At 42.9% G+C, this 21,348-nt stretch overlaps 1 protein-coding gene across 2 annotated transcripts in view; it reads right to left on the bottom strand.

The window, feature by feature from the left end:
- The window catches only part of pax7a (paired box 7a), a 46,219-nt gene that overhangs the window by 8,429 nt on the left and 16,442 nt on the right, over positions 1–21,348 (bottom strand). For both annotated transcript variants that reach the window (XM_069690861.1, XM_069690862.1), the window contains exons 5-7: positions 15,749–15,948; positions 8,147–8,312; positions 7,496–7,692 (exon numbers count right to left, since the gene is read on the bottom strand). In XM_069690861.1, the coding sequence (XP_069546962.1) occupies positions 7,496–7,692; positions 8,147–8,312; positions 15,749–15,948 (563 nt within the window). The remainder of the gene's footprint in view (positions 1–7,495; positions 7,693–8,146; positions 8,313–15,748; positions 15,949–21,348) is intronic.

The following is a 21,348-nucleotide window of genomic DNA, read 5'->3' as shown; positions in this document are numbered from 1 at the left end:
AGAAGTCACAAAGATCCAGTGTCTGGAAAGTATCTGACTTTGGGAACAGCCAAAATATGAAATAGGCTTAATATTTAATTGATATAAAATGCAGAAAAAATTGAGAGATTTAGTTTAATAACTTGTTAAATAAAACTGTAATTTTTATTGGCTCTAAACCTTTAAAAGAAAACAAAATCTGAAACTTAATAACTTTAAATAAAACAAAAATGAAGGAGGTAAATACCCAATGAAAATATCAGGAACCCCCCTTTCCCCCCCTCCCCAAGTCAGTCGACTCCTGCGCCCACACCGTCCCACCCTTCCCCCATCCCTCACATGAGAGGGCCGGCCCAGCGGGCAGCAAGGCCCCTCATCTGAGCAGACAAAATGACTATTTAAAAATAACAGTGATTGCATAAATTGAATTAAAGCGTTTTGGTCACGGTGGAGGTGGCGCGAGGGGTGGCGTGGGGCCGCAGCAGACAGCCGGGATGGTGGCAGGCAGCAGATGACGGGCTCTGGCCTGCATGCCACTGCGTTAATTGGCTGCGGCACATTAATAAAAACTGAAAAGTGTCTTCCACTCGCACCATAGGATGAAGAGACAGAGGCAGAATGAGAGGTAGAATTTGAGGAGGGGGTTGTGCTGGAGGGAGAGAAATGGGCCTTTGAAGAATGTAATGCTTATAGGGGGGCTGGGGTGGGGTGGGCTGCTAATTGTGTTCAATTAAGTGGCTGATTGGCACTGACAGAATCTGGGCATTGACAAGTCAGGCACAGATGAGGACGATTAGCGGGCACTGGAACAAGCTGTCACTCCTCACAACATGTTAGCCATCCCGTGTCTCTTCTCTCTGCGCTCCGTGAGGTTGTTCACACGTACAAAAGAAGCTTAAACGAGCAGAAATGGAAGATAATTCACATTTATTTCCGGGGTTGTCCGCACTTCCTCTGTGTCTCTTTGCAAATTTTCATTAAGCTAAACCCTTTCTAAAATTTCTGCTCATGCTGGCCTCGGCGTTCAGGAAAGCACAGCTGCTCAAGCTGGAGGAAGGTCCCCCTCCCTCCTAAACATCCCACAGTATAAGCTATAAACTTGGCCCCGCACTAACCAGAGGTTAATATGCCGTCTATTGGACTGCAATTGGAGAACGTGTGGGGAGCAATCCTCTATTCTCTGCTAGTGATATGCTTGAGTAACTATGGGATGGATTCAGCCACTGGGAACAAGAGAGGCCCCTTCTAAGCGTGCACATACACAGGCGCGCACACACACACACACACACACACACACACACACACACACACACACACACACACACACACACACACACACACACACACACACACAGACTTCAACTCTCTGCACCTTGCACCAACGCCCCTTCTAAATTAAACGGCAGATTTTCTGATTCCAGGAGAGTGGTTTCAGCATGGGCCTGTGTGTGTGAGAGAGAGAGAGAGCAGCTCCTGGAGGAAAGCGAGGCGGATCGAGGGAGTGAAGGAGAAAAAAAGCGGGGGGGGGGGGGGCAAGAAGGAGGAGTGGGGGTTGTTTGCTAAAAACAGCAGGGGCCAGGTCTAGTGAAAAATGTCAGGTCAAATTGTTCTTGACAGTGTTAATATCTGCACCTCATAGCCATAATTACATGTAAATAAATAGTGAAATAGCTCTCAGCTGGAGACTGAGAGGGTAGAGCTGCTGCATGAGACAACCAGCTGAGGACCCAACGTCCTCCCATATTCTCATCTTATTGTCAAGGAGGAGAGAGAAACAGACACATGCAGTGAAGCTTGCTGGAAATAGATAGCCATATTTTTTTTTTTTTTCTTTTACAAAGGCTAAGAAAACTGTGAGTGTTGGATAAATTTTGCAAAGGGGTCACAGGTGTGAGTCCACAGTGACGGAGAAGTCAAGAGAGTGAAGAAGCCAGTGAGGGGCACGCAGAAAGAAACAGAAGGAAGGAGAGACCGAATGGGTGAGAGAACAAGTCAGAGAGTATTAATCACAGCTATGCACCTGTCAGAGTGGCATCTGGAACTAACAGGAACCACATGCAGCTAGACAACATCCCGAACCTCCAGCTAGCAGGGCAGGTTCACAGCCCTCCTGCTTCCCCAGCCATCTCATAACCCCCTGCACCCTGACCCTCGACCCTGAAGAGAGAGGTCACCCAGCGTACGGCCCACAGACACTTCACCTGTCCAGCAGCCTGCTACTACACATTACATTTCATTATTATTATTATTATTATTATTATTATTATTATTATTATTATTATTATTATTATTATTATGGTACAAGTCACCTTCAAATTATGTGTGTATGAGGAAGGAAATCTCCGCAGATGAGCATGTGACTCTGTGTATGCCTGTGTGTAATAGGTATTTTAGATAGGATCGATGTCTGTGCCTATACTTTAATAAAGGCAGGAGCACTCTCCACCTTATAGGCATTTCAACTGCGTGGGACACACAGCATGTGAATCAGTCTCAGTCATTTTCCTCCTTAAATCCCCATCTTCTAGGATTTACTGAAATTCATATTGGCTGCCTCTGCAAGATAAATGTAAATCACATTCCCTTATATTTACTATTTATCAGGATGCAGCAGCTCACTTTCAGCAGGAAATATCTCTCACCCGCACACAAACACCCTTGCATTTAAATAGCATTTTTATTGTCCGCCGTAGCCTTTCATCTGGGCGTAGGGAGAAGAGCTGCCTCTCCAGGGGAGAGAGTTGGAGCAAGAGAGGAAGGTGGGGAGAGGGAGAGAAAGAGAGAGAGAGAGCAAAGCACTATTGGCAAGGCATCATTGGATGACAACAAGCCAAATGGAGGAAAGGAAGGTTGGTAGGTGAAAAATAGATTATGAATACACCAGGCTCCAACCAAAAATATTTTGGAATGAAAAAGAAAATGGCTGCAACTGGGTTGCTCGAGAGACTTAAAAGATGGAGTGAGCAACAAATGGCTCAGGTATGCAGAGGCTAGAGAGCTGCAGTACTGTCTCTACTACTAGAGGAAGCGGTAAACCCACAGCTGTGACCATGACGTGCTGTGTTTCGTTTCCTAAAAGTATCATGAAGCTTCACGTTTAGACTGAGAGAGAAAATCATTAGTTATGTCATACACTGTACCAGCTATACAGATACAAGTGTCTGCAAGCGGCCAAAATAAAACCATAAAGGCCAATGCACGACAACCGCAGTGCACGCAAAGATATATTTCTGGTGTCACGGAGGGAAAATCTTTCCTCAGAGTTCAAAAGTGTTGCAAAACAACAGCAAACACTAATAATCTGTGCAGAAACAGTATAGCCAGTGGATATGATTTACAGTCCCTGGATTTTCTTGGCAACTGCCAACAGCAGGTCTCTTTTTTCTGAAAGCCTCTTACATCTTTTTTTATACTTGCCAAATTGAAACAGTATTTGTTTTAATGGGAGTTCTAATTAACCAGTATGTATTCCCCCACTTGCTCTGCGAGTGGCTGAGCTATGAATGCAGGCTATGTGCTCATCCCCTTTGATTTGTTGTCAGTGGAGCCTGCCAGCTGACACAGTGCCCGGTGAGAGGCTTAATGCCCAAGTTTTAATAATGTGGGGGACTACATGAATCTCCCCCTCTCATTGGTATTCAGGTGCAGAATGTCTTGTTAGAAGTCAGGGAGGGAGGCGGAATGAAGCCAGAGCTCCAGATTGTTCCGTACATTTTCCCCTCTCCATTTTTTTTTTTGGCAACGGCAGAGCTTGCTTCTTAAAAATAATTCATCCCATTTTTAAAAGAAGCGTCTGCGCTAGCTAATGGAAGAGCAGCAGCACAGTTTGGAGTCTCCCCTGGCTTATCTCTCTCAGACAGTTGTGGGGAGTCGCTGGTGAGCATGGTGTCAGCGTGCGTGGTACGGTGCAGCGCCGCGCGGGCAGGCAGGCCTGGGGACACAGATCAAAGGGAGGCAGGGGTGAGAGCCGCTCTGCCTCTGATCCCGTGTACGTGTGTGTGTGTCTGTGTGTCTGTGTGTCTGTATGTGTGGAGGCCCGGCCCACTCACACAGCCCAAAGGCCCTCCTCGGATACACACACACACACACACACACACACACACACACACACACACACACACACACACACACACACACACACACACACACACACACACACACACACACACATACATCCTCGTCATTCCAAAACACACAACACTTTGACAAAACTGCAAAACAGAAAAAAAAAAAGTTCCTCACAAAACTTTGTGAACTTCCTTCATCAAAACAGAAATAAAATCTCTATCCACCATACCTATCGAGTTCACAGACTTCCCACTCGCCCTATCACATCTCCTTATCGTAAGAAGATACTGGCGAACAACCCACAACAGCTCTGCATGCATTTCCCACTTTTATTCAGCTAGAGAAATGCACTCTGCTCTTTTTATTCCCTGATGTCAATATTTTGAGAAATTTCTCTGAGGAGTGAAGCCCAAGTTATGCCAATCAGCTCCTCGCGTGGCTTCAGCTCTCGAGTGAGAGCAGTTGTTTTCTTTCCTCTCCCAGCAGGTGTCCCTGTCATGCAATAATGAGGAATTCAGCCCAAATGTCTCCACACAAATGCAATGAATACTGCTTTAAAGAATCCTTTCCCTTACAGCTTCATATTACTTATGGGAAATATACTGTGCTCTTCAGAGATAATGCAATATTGCCTGTCAAAGCATGACCTCTTCAAGCTGTCTCTCCAAAACCAATTTTTGTTTTTTAGTCTGTAAAATGTAAATTTTAAATATCATAACGTTGATTTAAAAGGTCAAGACGAGGCAATATTTAATATGAAAAAGACCGGGGGAAAAAGGCAGGCGTAAAGCTTAAAACTTCAGGTAAAGATGGCTAAAAATACTGGAATGCCCGTCCTCCGTGCCCTTGCCTTTCCTATTTTCCAACACCTGCTGTGCCACTAAATGAAACAAGACCAACAACAAAACACACTTCTGGTTTCATACCTTTTGCCCAGCCATGCACAGCTTCATTCTCCCAAACCCTAATATACTGCCTCCCTCAACCAGCCAAACATGCTGTAGATCCCACAATGACAGCAACCAGTTTGAGTGTGGATGGCTTTTCCACTGCCTGTAATGGGAAAATGTGTGCTGTCGGGATAGGTTATGGGATTGGGATGGACGCGAGCTCCTGTCGGGACTGCTGAACGCTGCAGGATTCCATTACAGACTTGGCACCTCGCCACTGCAGCCCATTTACTGCGAATCAGAGAATTTTTGTCAATCTTTACAGCAACCGCAAGGCCATCAATGCCAGACACTTGAAGAAATAGCTTGCACATACCAATGCACAAGCATATCTCCCGCAAACAGATGCTGTCTGTAACTTACAATATCAAATTCTCATTTCCATCTCGATAGAGAGTCTCTTTGTGTTGCCCTTTTTCCATTACAGGGAAGGAATACCAGGAAAGAAACATTATAAATAAATGGAGAGGTGTAGAATGTCTTGATCATTTTCAAAGCTGAAACTGATCCACTTTTTGATTTAAATTTGGTTAATTGGAATAAAAAAACTAAAATCAAAGTCTGATGTGGGCAAGTTAAACTGGTGGCTTATTGTGTGAGTTTTCCGTGTTGTGAGTTTTATGTGGATAGCTGCGTGCTTGTGAAGTGAGAAGGGGAGAAAGAGATGGGGGCTGCCCAGCACAGCAGGATGCTGCACCAGAGAGTGAACTCTGATTCTGCTGTCAGTGGGAACATTCATCGCCACGCTGAGAGACTGATAGGAATGCCACATAGCATTCTGCATGCATTCAATACAATTCACTTCAGTGCAAACAACTGTGCAGTCAAAACATCCCCACTATATGCATATGTCTCCCTTAGAAAATACTAAATCCACATTTTGACTTCTAAAGAAATAAATGAGTAAAAAGAAAAAAAAGAAACACAAATAAAGTGCATTTTAGGTTGATCTTTAAAAAGACTTCCATCAAAACCACTTGATAGAGTAATTGAATACTGAAAATCCATGCTGTACAGTTGCCCAAAGGCTCCTGTCCTAATCCTCACTATGACAGGAAATGTTTAATATCCCAACACATTCTTGAATGCCTGTGAAGAGAGGGAGAGAAAGCGACAGTGTACCCCATGCCAGTATTAGAGAGAGCCATTAATGAAAAAAAAAAAAAAAACGACTCCATGTTCCTGGTGTTTTTCTGCAGGTTTGCAGTGAGAGCATTAGCAGTTAAAGCCCCTGTGCCACGATTAACAATCAAACACGCTGTGAGCCTCCATGTTATCCTCCGTCGCTCCAGCAGGAGAGAAAATCTCTTTTTTGTCACAAAATCCTTAATTCTTTCTTCTCTGAAGAAAGAGGGTAATACCAAGAATGTTTCCAATCTGCTTTGAGAAATATTTGAAGAAAAAAAAAAAAAAACTCCCAATAAAACACGTGTGAACGACGGGGTAATTGTGGACAAATGCAGCATTGAAATTCATTTTCAACTCTTTACACACCATTTCAATCTTATTTTCTGCCTGTTAACCACATCTTGTTGGTGAGGGTGGGCAAGACTGGCCAGTATTGATGGGTAATTGTGTATAATTCACTCTGTACACACGATTTGCATCAATACAAATCATTTTTCATTCTGTGCTACTTAAGGCTCAACCCTCACCATAGAGTCGCATTTAAACGCTCATTAATGGAGGAGTCCAAAGAGGTTAACATCTTAAATCCAGCGCTTTTCAGAAGCAGGCCAAACAAACCTGCACATACAGCAGCATGCAATTAGATAACAAAGGGGAGAATTTGTAGAGGAGAAATTTTCAGATCCTCTTTTGATTTAAACGTGAATTAGTAAATGTAGAAACCTATATACTCCCAGGAATTTTTTACAACAAGAGGAGCAGGTGAAGTGACCAACAGATAAAGGGAACCGTATATGTAAGAGACCCTCTGTCACTCTGTACACAGAGCTGCCTGGAAATCATGCAGTAAAGAGATGACGAAAAATCACACATAGCACTGCCGTCTTCCAGCTGCAGACAATTACGTGAAGAAGATTATGAGTCTACATTTATAAGCTTTAGCTAATTATTTCATCTGCATGTGTTCTCAGTGCGCTGTGCAGGATTTAGATGTCCCAGGAAAGTCGAAAACCGCTGTTTGGAGCAGCTTGAGTACTTGCGGTGTACTATCAAGATGAATTTTAATTTGTTGATGTTAATCCAATTGTTTTACAAATGTAGCAATTTAGAGTTGCTAAAATAAATCCAGGGCTTTGGAAGGCGAACATAAAAGCCCACACTGGCAGTTATTTTGCTGAACATGCTGTTTCTGAATTTTAATTTCAGTCAAATACAATTACTTATTCTGAACAGTGTGAGGAGGAGGAGGAGGAGGGGGGGGGAGGAGGAGGAGGAAGAGGAGGAGGGAGGTGGTAGACTGAGGACTGCTAACACTACCTATAGGGGAACATTACTTGTATGTACAGATATGTGAAGCTTGTTGGACTGACCTGTGGGGAGAGCCCGTTGCCGACAGAGTTCATGTGGTTGCTGGATGCCGAAGGGCTCATGAAAGTATCAGAGTAGCTGGAGAAACTGTGGCGATTGGACGACAGGCCATAAGCCGAGCTGCTGTCAGCGCTCAGACCTCCCTGGTGCATGGAGGATGGAGGCAGGGGTTGTGGTCTGTGCAACGTACTGCTGCCCTCTGACAAAAAAATAAACAACACAGTGCAAAAGTTAAGAACAAATCAAGGCAAAAATAATCTGTGCCCAAGAAAAATGCTCAAGTGGCCTCCAAATTTACACTCAGTAAGTCATAAGCCATACATTAAGTGTACTTTCTGCAAATCCATTAGAAAGTACAAACACATGTTTATGTATGAAAAGTGATACAGAAATGACCTTTCCTCATAAGACTTGTTTCTGTTCTACTGTGACAAAGATGTGATTGTAAAGATAACTACTTGCTGCATGGTTTTTATATGCAGCACATGATTCATACAGAATTCATAACATTGTTAGCGTGAACATAAATTATGGATGGCATACCGTAAATGAACAGGACTAATGTAATCGTTTCTAAAATTGGATTAAACTCCAAGGAAGCAGTATAATGTATGGAGACATATTAGTTGGAGTGGGAGCAGAGTCGGTCTTACCCTGCGATAGCGTGGTGCTGGGGTAGCCGGACTCTTGGAGCTGGTATGTGGGTAAAGTTGGCATCCCTGTGGGTGGGAATCCTCCAGGAAGCAGGTGGTTGAAGGCTGCTAGCTGATTGGCCCCGGCCTGTTTACGCCACCGAGCCCGTCTGTTGCTGAACCACACCTGCGAGAGAGATATAAGTCTTAAAAAGAGGCACGGTTTCAAAGTAAAATGAGGTTTGCATTTTTATTTCCAGTTTTGAATGTTGAGTTCCTGGGTGTCTGAGGCTGTTCTGTCTTCCATTCACTGAAACTTCATTTGTGCTTGTATGAGCTTTTAGCCGCAGTCTGCTGGCTCCTGTCACCTGTGATTAATCTGCTGGTTGGTGTGAGTGGTGGTGCTGTTGGTAGTAGTTGAGCGTCTACAGTCCCCGTGGGAGCTGAGCTGTCCGTCCCTGTTGTTCTTAAGTGGCTGAGGCTGTGATCTGTGTAAACAGGCTGCTTTAAGCCCCCTTCACAGGGAAGAAGTCATTTAAAGGTCAGAGGTAGGCCACTAGCCTCATGCACCACACACCTCAAGTATGTTTGCAAAGCTACCAGATGCTCTGAGAGAGGCCATCGCTTTGCTGGAGACAGAGAGAAACACTAAGTGGTGTATCAGTATTGTGCTGTTTTAATGTGGCTGTTTTTAAAGCTTAAAAAGTCCTTTTAAATAGCGGGAAAAGCGTTTTAACTTCAGGCCTGAGACGCAGAGTTTGAGGTTACAAATAGCAAAATGCTCACAAATTGAGCAGCACCAAAGCGCAGACACACAATGTCAATTCCCTGAATGAAAAGGGGAAAAAATAGGACTCTTTTGAACAGCAAAGATTTACACATTTTAAAAAGGTTTCTGCTTCAACAAAACATGAATATAATCAGCCCCCTTTGAAAAGAGCCAGCAACCTGTTCCATTTAACCAAGACAAGGCCCTGGCTTCACTGTGTGCTAAGGGTTGAAGGACATTGATCTATGCCTCGCACAGGCAATTCATCAGAGTTTAATACACTGTCAGCGCAGTTCATCTACTGTTGTGTTTCAAACGGCCAGGGCTATTGTGAGAGCACATGAAAGAGGGGGACAAAAGCCCCTCCATACGCCACAGAGAACAGTGGACACAAAGAGGGGGCGTCCCTTTTAAACAGGTCTTAAAGAAGGACACTTTCAAGGGGACTTACACAGCGACATACTCACTGCTTTTTGGGGGCTGCCTCTTTTTGTACACACAAACATACATATAAACTCGTATAGGCCTACAAGGGATCTCAGCCCAACGGAGATCTTAATTTGAATGTGATTCTTTTCCCACACAGTCACGGCCTCTGCAAAGACCTGGTCAACGTTTTTGGGTTGTTTTTTTTTGCCTATAGCTCAGTTTAGTGGTGAGTGCTTACAAGGTAGAAAATAAGATGCAACAGGCGATGGCTGTTGTCGCTGCTTTAGAAACCTCAATTATACAACTGGAAAACCAACAGGAAATCTTTATCTCAAGCCCGATTGCTTCTAAAGACCCAGTTTGAGTCCCTCAATCAGCTATTCCAAAACAAATGTGATGTGTGGCTCCAGTGAAATTTCTGCTATTGGGATGTATTGGAGCGTGGTCCAAGGTCTGAACTAAGCTCCAACCGGGCCAGACAAACAGCTGCCTGGCCCAAGGGGAGGGGAACAGGGGGGCGAGCACACCCCTTCTTCCTACCACACACTCCCAATCACCCCACCCCGCAGTGCCACTTCACCTCCGACCTCATCCACTCACCCCACCCCTCTTTTATGTTCACTTTAACTTCCTTTTTTCTTTTTCATCCAAGCTTAGGAAGGAGGTGCTCCATCTTGGCAGACCCAAAACACCTAAATGTTTAAGTCACTTCTTGCTTTCGCCATTTTCCTTTTTTTCGGTGTTGCAGTTTCACTTCCTTTCACTGCAATTTCCTTCTCCAAACTGTATTAATGATACTCACAAGTATTAATGGTCTTCATTTCTGGTACTTCAGGTTATTGTGTCCTAATTTTAGCCATGAACTGTGTCTGTCAAGTAATATTTAGCCATAAAATGTTTAATCATGCTTTAGTTGCTATGGTAAGATGGTATTCTATTGCAAACATGGTTATAAAAAAATAACATAAAAAGTCAGTTCATGTTTAGTTGATTCATTCAATGTCAACATTTTGTGACTTGGTGGATTCATTCAACAATGTTTCTTTTTTTATGTTGATAAAAAAAGCAATCCTGCCTATGCAGGGTTTCTTTCAAAATGTATTTGCTGTTGCAAATCAGAACTACAGAAAGGTTATTTTTGAGGTCAAATCACAATCAGAAAATCTCACATAAAAGAAAGTCTTGAGTATCATCATAATTCATTGGAATTTGTTGTATTTTTAGGATATGCACAAGACTTGCTGCAATGTCCTTCGCTAAAATGACCTTAACTTCCAAACAGGCTGCAGCTCTGTTAACATGCAATGGGTGCAGTGCGTCCACTTTAATATACAGGACAGGAGAGGAGCATGTGTCATAGACTGAGTGGCTTTCTCCAACAATCATCGGGCTCTCAGCACAGAATGGGATAAACATGTACTCAAGTGGCGATGCACATGCGTGCCATTGCCCATGTACGCTATCATGCGCATGCATACATTACTAGTACAGTCTTATACAGGCACACATTCACTTTCACTCGGACTAACAACAACAGCCTGAAGCTGAGGATTTGAGGCTGCGCTCTGGAACCTGATCACAAAGTCACCTTGGACCACAGATTCTCCTCTGCTCTCCCCAATCCGGTTTAATTCTCTGCAGTACAGAGAGCTCCTCCATGTCTCCCATATCAACCTACAAGTGTGCAGACGAATTCACGTGGCTCACTTCCGTTTCGTCTTCACGGACTAAAAGGTTTCCCTGCATCTAGTGTACTTGGATAGGGTTGCGCTGCATCTCTGGAGAAAGTTTTTGGGAGGGTCGGATAGCCGAGCAGGAACCCATCTTATAAAAGCCAAGCTTGAGAAACACAAGAGGAGGGAGACATAGTTGGATGGGAGTGAGCGTTGTTGTAGCGGATCGGCTGCAGATACCAACCTCAAACCTGCAATCAGCACAGTCCGTGCCGCGACACAGTTTAAGCCCCCAGTTCGTGTTTAGCTGCGTGCATCGCTTCATTGCCTTTAATCTTCCATTCTCTGTTAGCCAACAGAATTGATTCCTTGCGATCAAGTGGCATTTTGCATTTTTCTTATCGCCGATCAAGTGATAATACGCACTCACACTGACATTGTAAAGGCGTGACACTGCACTGCAGTAGAAACCTCTCTGCGTGTTGTTTCCCTTTAAATAGGATCACTCGTATTTCAGAATTCCCCGTTTGTACAATCCTCCATGAATTATTTTGTCAAAGACAAGTGCTGAATATGTGACGCCTTTCAGGAGCCAATTTGCAACATTCGGTAGATGAATACCAAGAGCTGAGATAATGACAAAACAAAATGTGCTGCTGACTTCATATCCACAAAAACACAGGGGTGATGCAACCAGCTTCAACATACAAATCCTCTTCTGTCTCATACCACGCAATACCCCCCCCTCTTCTCCTCCCCCCTCACACCTCCTCCACTCTCCTTCCCCTCTTCTTTCCCCTCACTCGCTCGCTCTCTCTCTCTGATTCCCTCCCTGCTTGCCTTCCAGACTGGCACTATGCTAATTAAAGTAGCTAGGAGTGTGAATTTGTGAGGAGAGTGGGATTAGCTTGATAAGTATCAGGAGTACAGAAGCACTGTACCAAAGTCATTTAAATTCTAATAATAAGAAACTGTTAGAACATTCACAGTGATGCATTGCAACAATTTCTCCCCTACAATCTACACAAATCCTATTTATTCCTTTATGAAAAATAAACCCATACTGGCGGGAATACAGCTGCCTGTTGGGTTTGGTTGCCGCCACTCGGCTCCATTGTGATTGCTGCTGAAACATGACTGATAGCGCAACAATCAGACAACTGTGTGTTACCTCCTTACGCCTCCCCATTAGATTATATTTCCACTCGCTATTTTGAAAACTTGCTCAAAAGCGTCAGGATGAGGTTGAATTCAGCTGTCCTGCTCTGTCGCATAAAGGCCAGCAATCAAGCTCCATATAGGCCTTTTCCCCGTGCTCGTTCCATGCATCGACAGGCCAGCACAAGCCACGGATAAAGAGAGAAACTTTTTACCAAATTGATTTGCACGCTTCGTAAAAAGCAGTGCTTATACCTTATTAGATTCCACTAACTGTAATAGCTACATGCAGAATGTTTATTGGTAATGAAAGAGGACCTATGTGACAGGTTTGGTAAAGCGAGCCGGCAGCGGCATGCTGAGATGATGAGCCACAGACGAGACGCAGGAGTCAGTCTCTTTTAAAACTTCAGCCTAAACAGAAGAGAATGTATCTTGCTTCGTCTGTGGGAGCTGATTTACAGCAGCCTGCTGCCTATTGCCTGCACATCCCCATCCTCTCTTTGGTGCGTCCCCACCCCCCACCCCCCACCCGGTCCACTCCTCGGAGGGAACGGATACAAATGATGCTCTCATGGAGTGGCTCTGCTGCCTGCTCCTGTTAGAACTGAGGGGTTATCAGATGGAAAGTGGCAGAGCAGTGGAGGATATATTGAAGGTAGACTTGGCAGTATCCCCTCCTACTGAGACAGCCTGGAACTAATTGCTGAGAGATATGGATCATATCCCTCAATTTGTCAGTTGGGGTGATAAAACCATTGCAGGGCTCGTGGTGGCGAAGAAGCGCTGGTAGCTCCGCGGAGAAGGGCAGCGGGGCTGATAAAGATAGATGGCGAAATGGTCTTAAAATGGCAGGCAAGGGCATACACGAGGGAGTTAGCTCTGTTTATGAGTTTAGGTTGTGAGTCAGCGCTAAGCCAAACACTCATCACTTCCACGAGAGTCTAGCAGTTTAATTTACAGCATAGCTTTGAGCCGGCGCAGCCATGTTTGCGGAGGTGCTCGCCGCACGAGAACAGTTTACCTCCGCACCCAACCTAAAAACTACTTTCCACATTATCACCATGTTTAATGACAAACGGATAACAGTGAACCATGACAGCTGACACAAATTCAAGTTAAAATATGAGTCTGTGAAACCCCCCTCCGACAACCCCTACCCATAGTTTCTTACTTGGCCCTCAAACATCGGTTAGTCTCTGAACGACATCTGGAAGATGCGTCATTGCAGCTGTGCTGGAGAAGCTTTGCTCTCAGGCCAAAGGGTCTCCTTTCTCCTGCCCTGTGATGGACCATTTGGGCAACTATGTGAAAGCCCAGCTGGTGGACATTTTTTAAGATCGCAGTGAAACAAATAACACGCCAGTGCTTTTACACTGAAACATTTTCTCACTTTTATATTTATTATCTAACCGTTTCAGTAGTCTTTACCAGACAAAGACTATCATACTTGTGAGGAAAAAAAAGTTATTGTTATAGAACATCTTCTTTGACACATGCTCACCAAACTGCAGCACAACTGTGGACATTATTTATTTTGACTACCCGAGCCCCTTTCTTTGTAACCTTCTCAGAAAATTAAGTTTGAGTTGACCTTTTGGGACTTTCAAAGCCTCAAAGAATTAGATTATGAGGAAAACAGCATTAACAAATTATAGCCATGACTCAAATTCCTCAGGTCATTTGACATCATTTAAGTCTATTATAACAGCAAAGAGCCGGCAGTCACTCCGGTTTATTTCTTCTCTTGCTGTCTTGTTTAGACATTTTTGAAATGCTCCATAACTACACAGGTGTTAATGAATTTGTATTTTAAACCCAAATAACTGTTGTCCATGATGACTTTGGTATGCACTACACAATGTATCTGTACAAGGCCGTTATCACAAATGTATATATAAAGCAATTGCGTGTCTATATTCATTAGATTATGATTATTTCTAAGTCAATTTACAAAATGCAGAATTGAATTTACTTTCTAAATCAATATTATCAAAATGTGTCACAGCACATTTTCTATAAAAAAAATAATTTTATAGGTATAAAAAAATAATTTTATACCTTTGACCTCTTTATTTATTTCTCATACACTAAAAACACAAAACCAAAAAACACACAACTATATTGCTTCATAAGAGCCGTGAGATAAATATCTCCTTCCCTGAGTGAGGCATTAAATACTCCGACATATTGGACATCCATGCGCGTTGGGGGGTTTCAAGATGGACAAAGACATGTGTGGAATCAGTTACCCAAACTGCATGTTTGTAGTGTGATGAACAGTTAGCATGCGGTGTGGAGTTTAGGGGGGAGGGGGGAGAGGGGGGGAGGGGGGGGGGGGGGTTAGAGCGAGTGTGAACGACTGTGGTAAGAAGAGAGGGGTGCCCCAGACTTTTTTTTTTTTTTTTTTTTTACTCGTGGCTGATTGATTAATGTTGTTGTCGGGGCACAGGGTCCCTGGAGAGGATGAAGAACCCTGTGTGATATGTGAAGGGTTTTACAAGCAGCGGCGAGCTTGAAAGTGATGGGATGAGATCCTGGCCAAAGGCCGAAATGAGAAATCCATCAGGAATGCATTCCCTTTCTCTCCTCTCCTCTTTTTTTTTTTTTCTTTCTCTCTCTCTCCGTCTTTGGAAGAACAGCTGCTGCTATAACTCTGCTGTACATATCTCCCTTCAATCTCACACACAACTGTAGGGCACTCAGGCTGTCAGGGTCTGAGGTGTGAGTGTATGTGTGTGTGTGTGTGTGTGTGTGTGTGTGTGTGTGTGTGTGTGTGTGTGTGTGTGTGTGTGTGTGTGTGTGTGTGTGTGTGTGTGTGGGGGGGGGGGGGGTCGGGTAGGATGGGGGGGGGTGGCATCTCTGTCAAACTACTTGAACATGAAGGACAGGAGTAGACAGCGAGCTCCTTTACATTCCCAGTGAAGTATGATAAAAAAGGACAACATGGTCCTGATGGATGAATCTTTAATTGCCATGATATAAAAGAAAGAAAATGTTGTTAGGGTTTTCAGATGTTTTTTTTCCAGTTTGTTTTGGGGGAATTGTGATATTTATTGTTCGTGCAGCACAGACAGCGGTGGAGTTTCTATAACAGGCTGAGTGTCAGCACTGAGCTGCTGCAGCACACTGATGTTAACAGATGGAGTTTTTACAGTTAGCAAAGATAAATGTCAATTACAGCAATTACACGTGCACTTAAAGGATCAGTTCACCCAAGTTAGAAGGAAACTAAATATTTCTCTGCTTACATTCAGTGGTTTGAAGTCATGCAGATAGTTTTGACTGAGTGTTTGAAATACTTTTACTTAGTTGAGTTTTGTTTGTGGTGTTTACAGTGTTAAAAATCACATCAATGCAACAACTTTTTACTTCACATAGTCCCCATAAAAACAATTTAAAGCATGAGTTATCCAAAATAGGAGTTTCATTGCCTCTGGAAAGAGATGTTGCTGGTTGCTCGCCCACAAAACATGGCGTGTTAAGCAAAATCATTCTTCATGGCTCGGTACTACCAGAGAAAGTTTTTATGCAAGCATAGTACAGGGCAACGTGTGTGCTCATTAATCTGTGTACTGCAAGTGTTTGTCTAACCTGTACTCTCGCCTCTGTGAGTTTTGTCCTCTGAGCCAGCTCCTCTCTGGTGTAGATGTCAGGGTAATGTGTCCGTTCAAAAGCCTTCTCCAGCTCTTCCAGCTGCTCAGCGGTGAAGGTGGTGCGGCTGCGCCTCTGCTTCCTCTTCAGAGGCAAGTCGGGCTCCGAATCTATATCTGAGCCATCGTCTGTGCGGTTACCTGGGGTAAAAAGAGAAAAGAAAAAGGGCCATCTGTATGATCATGTAATAAAAATGAGTTAGGAAGTCTTTTATGTGAATTAACAGAGTTTTTTTTTTTTTTTTGTAGAGAATGGAAACAAAAACGAGCTGAATCTGATCACAAACTCGGTCTAAAAGCGAATACTGGAATTTAAAAAGAGCCTCTTTTGTTGATTTAGCGAGGAGGCTTGGCATCATAGAGGATTCAAATGACAGCTATTCCTCTCTCAATATACAACTGGGAGAATATTATCTTAATCTGTGGATATTTATTTAATATAGAAGAGGCCCTGATATACAATCCTGCCTCTGAGAGGGGCCCCAGAGGCTGTGACGGCAGAGAGCTGAGGGGGTGTTGGTGGGTAGAGGGGTTAATCTGCACAGGCCACCTTGCTGCTCCTCACCCTGCTTTTCTCTGTCATTGGCCCAGGGCACCCAGCTCATCCACAGTACAGCCAAAGTGTATAAAATAGAACACAATATCACACCAAAACCATTCAGTCCCATGTGTTTCCATCTGCTGTCATTAAATGAATTAGAACATATTTTACATTACTTTTTAGGCATTCAACTAAGATGAATTTTTGCTCGAGGAATATAGATACAGCACAAAGCTGTACAATCCAGGCCGACAGGGAAATTTTTGACAGCAAATACGCATTACCATTGCACATTACCATTATAACTGAATTTAGAAAATTGCATCATTTTCACCTCCTCTGCATGTCTATTCAAACTCCATGGCCCTTTTCATTTCATGTCATAAAATTCATATTTTCATAATTTCCTCATTGAGACATTGACAAGGCGGCGTGATGTGCCAGTGTTGCTCCAGGCCTATTTGGATTGCATCATGCACAGTCCAGAAAGTGTGGGAGAGGGAAAATAAAGGAGATATTGAAGAAGAGGGTGCATGAAGAGATTTCTGCTTCTGACAGGGACCCTTCGCTATTCAGCTCAAACCAAAACTATAATGCTCACCTGAGTGTCTCGTCTGAGTCGAATTCATTGTTTTATGGCTCCGGTCTCTGTTTATAGCTCACTCCAGTCAAATCTTTCAACATAAGTGGACAAAAGAATACTCAAACCTAGCCTCCAAATAACAACTGTGAGAACAAAAGAGCAACAGAGCTGGCGGAGTCTCAAGGCCAGCTCCAGAGTTTAATTAAACAAGGAATTATGGGATTATATGGAGACTATCATTACAGGCCACTCTATGAGTCTTCGACGAACATTTTTTGTCCCCCTGAGCTCATGCTCAATGATTCTCTGCGGATTACATGTGGCCGCAGGACATGAGGCCGCATTCATTAAATCAATTCTTCAGTCTTATCCTTTTTAATAAAGATTGATTTTTGAAGCACAAGCTCACTCAGCTGCAGAACACCCTTGAACATACAAAGTTGAATATGTACATACACCACATATCCCTTTGTTGGTTTTCATGAGGATGCGTATATCCATTTGCCCGGTAACTTGCCATGACGACACTTGAGACCAGACCGGCAGTCTGCAGATCACTTTCCAAAGTCACCCCTCTGTGTCCTACAGGAAGACGCCGAGGCTGACACATACTCAAGGGGTTCTGAGAGAGACACCAAAGTCTTCTCCTCCTCAAATTATTTTCATGTCCTCCCCTTTGTTTGAGGCGCTTTCATCGACTTTATTTTCCCAGTAAACTGCCGTGGCAATCAGTGTCACATTTAGCATGCTACCAGGCTAATGACTGATAAACCTCAACAGACAATAGCTCGTACTGCTGCTCGTCATTAAGCCCCGCAGAGCCAACACATCTGCTCTTGTACATGAACCAGAAGCACAAGGTCAACGGCCCTGCCTGTAATGAGTAAGGGAAAATAGAACGTGGCACACACTCCATGGGGCCAACTGGGATTGGGGTTGGACGTAAAACTCATCTATATGCTGACTGTATTTGGCGAGTGGGAGACAGAAAATATCTCAAAACACATGGCTGCTGCTCTCCATGTTGATGTAAGACAGAGCCTCAATACGCATCAGTAAACACAAGCAAGTATAAAGACGGAAAACAATTACTTTTCAGGCAGTTTTCTGGACAAAATCACTTTAAAATCTAAATCACATGTCTCTTTTTTTCCCCTCATCACTTACTTGCAAATGGGAACAGTAAAAGACAAAATAAGACTGAAGAAAATCCCTGCAGGGCTGTCAAGGTCAATTCCTTTAATGGTCTGCTCGGCACAAAAAGGTACATTCTGATTAGACCTCTGCATAATACGACTGCTGTAATTTCCATTCAAAGGTTCATGGGATATTGATAAACCACTCATGCCTTGTCTCATTACTTATCGTCCAATTAGAATCTAATTATGTGCCATCCAGTGGGCATGATTAGTGCTGTGTACTCTCCTCCAGGGGCCCTCAGAGGTTTCACCTCAATATTGATTTAAAATTGTGCCCATTATAAATAGGAATTAATCAGGTTTAGACTCCGCTTTTTCAAGGTAAATGCTTGATTAAGATTATAAATAACAACGGATACGGTGTACGTAAAAAGCTACCTTAACTCACGTTTTAATGGATGTCATGACTTCTGAAAGAGATGGTTTCAATATAGAAGAGTTTAGAGATTTAACTGAAGAAGATCAATCAGCGGATCATTTAATTACTAATCCCCCCAAAAAATGACTGATCACTTCAAGAAGGAAAAAACTTCTTAATAATAAAAAAATAATTAAAATAATCCATACATTAGGGTATATTATAGAATATATACTAATTATCTTTGTGTACTACAGTTTTACAGCCAGTGTACACAAAATCAATGTAGTTAATGTCAACAGGAAGGGATGCAATTCATACAATCAGCTGTCAATCAATCTGTCCTTTTATAATTCACCTATATTTAAACTTCACAAAGATAGATACTTTTTTTTATCCAAACAATATTACTTTGCGTTGTTTGTTCCTGAAGTTGTTTCACAGTCATTGATAATTAGTTTGAAATGTTTTCCAAATGTGATAAGCTTTTCTTTCCTTCTCCAGTTTCTTTGTGCATTTAATTGTTGGAGAATAGTGTGCCTACTAAGAGTTAGGATGTAGTTTGACGTGGGGCCAAGCCACAGCAATAGGCGATCATTCTTTATCAAAATGTTCAAATATTGAAAACTGTTTAGGGAGCTATTTATGAGCCTCTCGAAAAAATAAAACAAAGTCAAATTTCAAAGTGTCTGAAGTGGAGAAACCCCCTATTATTACATAAACTATACACGGTGGTTAAACACACTCCCAATCAATATGTTGCAGTAACAATTGGTTAACTGTGTTTAATTATTGTGTAAAATTTCATAAAACAAAAGAACCCCGCAGATGTTGAGAACCACATAACATCCTTTCACCCCGGTGGGACTTTCCTTTAATGATGCTTTAAGTCTGACCAGGCCCTTTAGATAAAACCGAGTTCTTGCTCTTGAAGGACTCGAGCTTCTAGTTAATAGTTTTAAGGTTACTGTGAGGTTTAAAGTCTGCTCTCTCCCCTGACGCTCCTCTGCTGACCTTGCAGACAGACTACAGGCAGATGGGATCCTCATCACCCTGTTTCCTCAAAGCCCTGCTCCTCATGACGACCCCCCCTCCCCACCTACTCCTTCAGGACTCCGCATCTTCTCCATCTTCTCCCTCCAAGTCCTCCACCTTTACCCCTGAGACGCTGAGGTAATGCTGATTAAACAGACATCTGTCTACTCAAAACCAGCAATTAACCAAGTGATCTGTAAGGTTACAAGTTTACGATATGTAATAACGACAATAAACTTCATGTTCTACCAGGTGCTTGAAAAAAGTTGCCTAAATTTGTGCATCTGATACTTTGCGGCGGTTTTTATTGAAATACCAGACTCTTTGTCCTTTAAGTTAGTGTTAATCGTAAAGCTTTAGGAATTACAGCAAGAAAAACGTTTAAAAGGTATAAAAGCTCTATACTGAAAACTGGTAAACTACTTAATTTCTATACTTTGACTTAGAAGAGAAATAATAGTGGAGAAAAAAAATACAAAATAACTAATTAAACATCAGCAGCATTACTTTTGACGTGCAAGTGCAAAAGATATTTACAGCTAAAAAATAAGACCGTCACCGTTAGAAACACAGTAGAGCAGGTGCTTCATCCCTCATCTCACCTGTGAGCAGTATTAGGCTAAAGTAGCACTCATCCTCGTCAGACTGTCTCTGATATCATAACCCATGGCCTCAATATCAGCCATACCTTTGCAAACTATCCAAGACAGAGGGACAAAAACAGACAGGGCTTTGGCAGTGCAGCATTAGCTCATAATGGCTCATTTTGAAAAGCATATTAGTTCCAGCATAATTACAATCAGGCCTCGCGCTCTGTGTTTTGCAGGCATTCACAGGACCAGCCTCTGAGCACCGAGTCACACCAGTTGACTGTGACTGACAGCAGATTTAGTTAAAAATGGTGTTTTTTTCCTCCCTCTTTTTTTCCCACAGGACAAAAATAACACCGCGTCTTTTCTCCCTATTTATGTTGACTTGTTTATTTTGTGCCTACCTTTTGTCGTACTTGATACTGCAATTATACTTTTTGTCAGTCAGAGGGGGTGAATATCAAAAGGCCTAATTATGCAAACAGGCCTGTGATAAGAGGCATCTGCTTGAGATGGGATCTGCTATCTCTGACATGCATCTGTCTCTGTGCTGTCTTTGCTGCTCCAGGCCTGCATATAAACAACCCTGCCTGTCCCCAGGACTGCATGCGATTCAACCACCAACACTGGAGTGGAGGGATGTTTCGGGGGCGGGGGGGATCGTGCAGCAACATCAAATAACTAACAACTTCCCAATTTGCATTTCTCTGAGAATGGTGCGGCATCTCTGTTTAATGCACTTGCCTGTTCCTCCTAAAGGGGTTGCCAAGTTAAAGGAGCCATGTGATTCAAGGCATTTACCGAAGGATGTATCCGAGATAGGAACCTTATGTGAACACGAGATAGACGACAGCGATAACCATAACGGTATAAAGACAGATTCCCTATGAATAATCTTTTCCTGTAGTTATTTCCCCGCAACGTGAAAAACAAGTTCAACACTTTAAAAGTGAGCTTAGCCTCGTCACAGCTGCAATTTATTCACATTGGATTAAAATATTCAGATCAACATACCAAACAATTTGTAAAAAGTACTGTGTATGTGGCAAAATCAAGTTAACAGTTTACTTGGTTAGGTAACAAGCCAAAATGCATCATGAATTTCCTCTGGTTGTCGGTGAACTTCTCCGGGTCGCAATTTGACATTTAGTCGAAATTGACTCGGGATGAGGTGTGTAACTTTACACAAAGACATTAAAAATCCGCCGTCTATCTTTAGATAAAATCACTCTCCG

Source organism: Brachyistius frenatus, unplaced genomic scaffold (assembly GCF_029030835.1).
Source record: "Brachyistius frenatus isolate BFR_SWC_R1_liver_20210118 unplaced genomic scaffold, ASM2903083v1 Contig_10, whole genome shotgun sequence".
Classification (NCBI taxonomy): Eukaryota; Metazoa; Chordata; class Actinopteri; family Embiotocidae; genus Brachyistius; species Brachyistius frenatus.
This window is presented reverse-complemented; position numbering and strand designations above follow the sequence as displayed.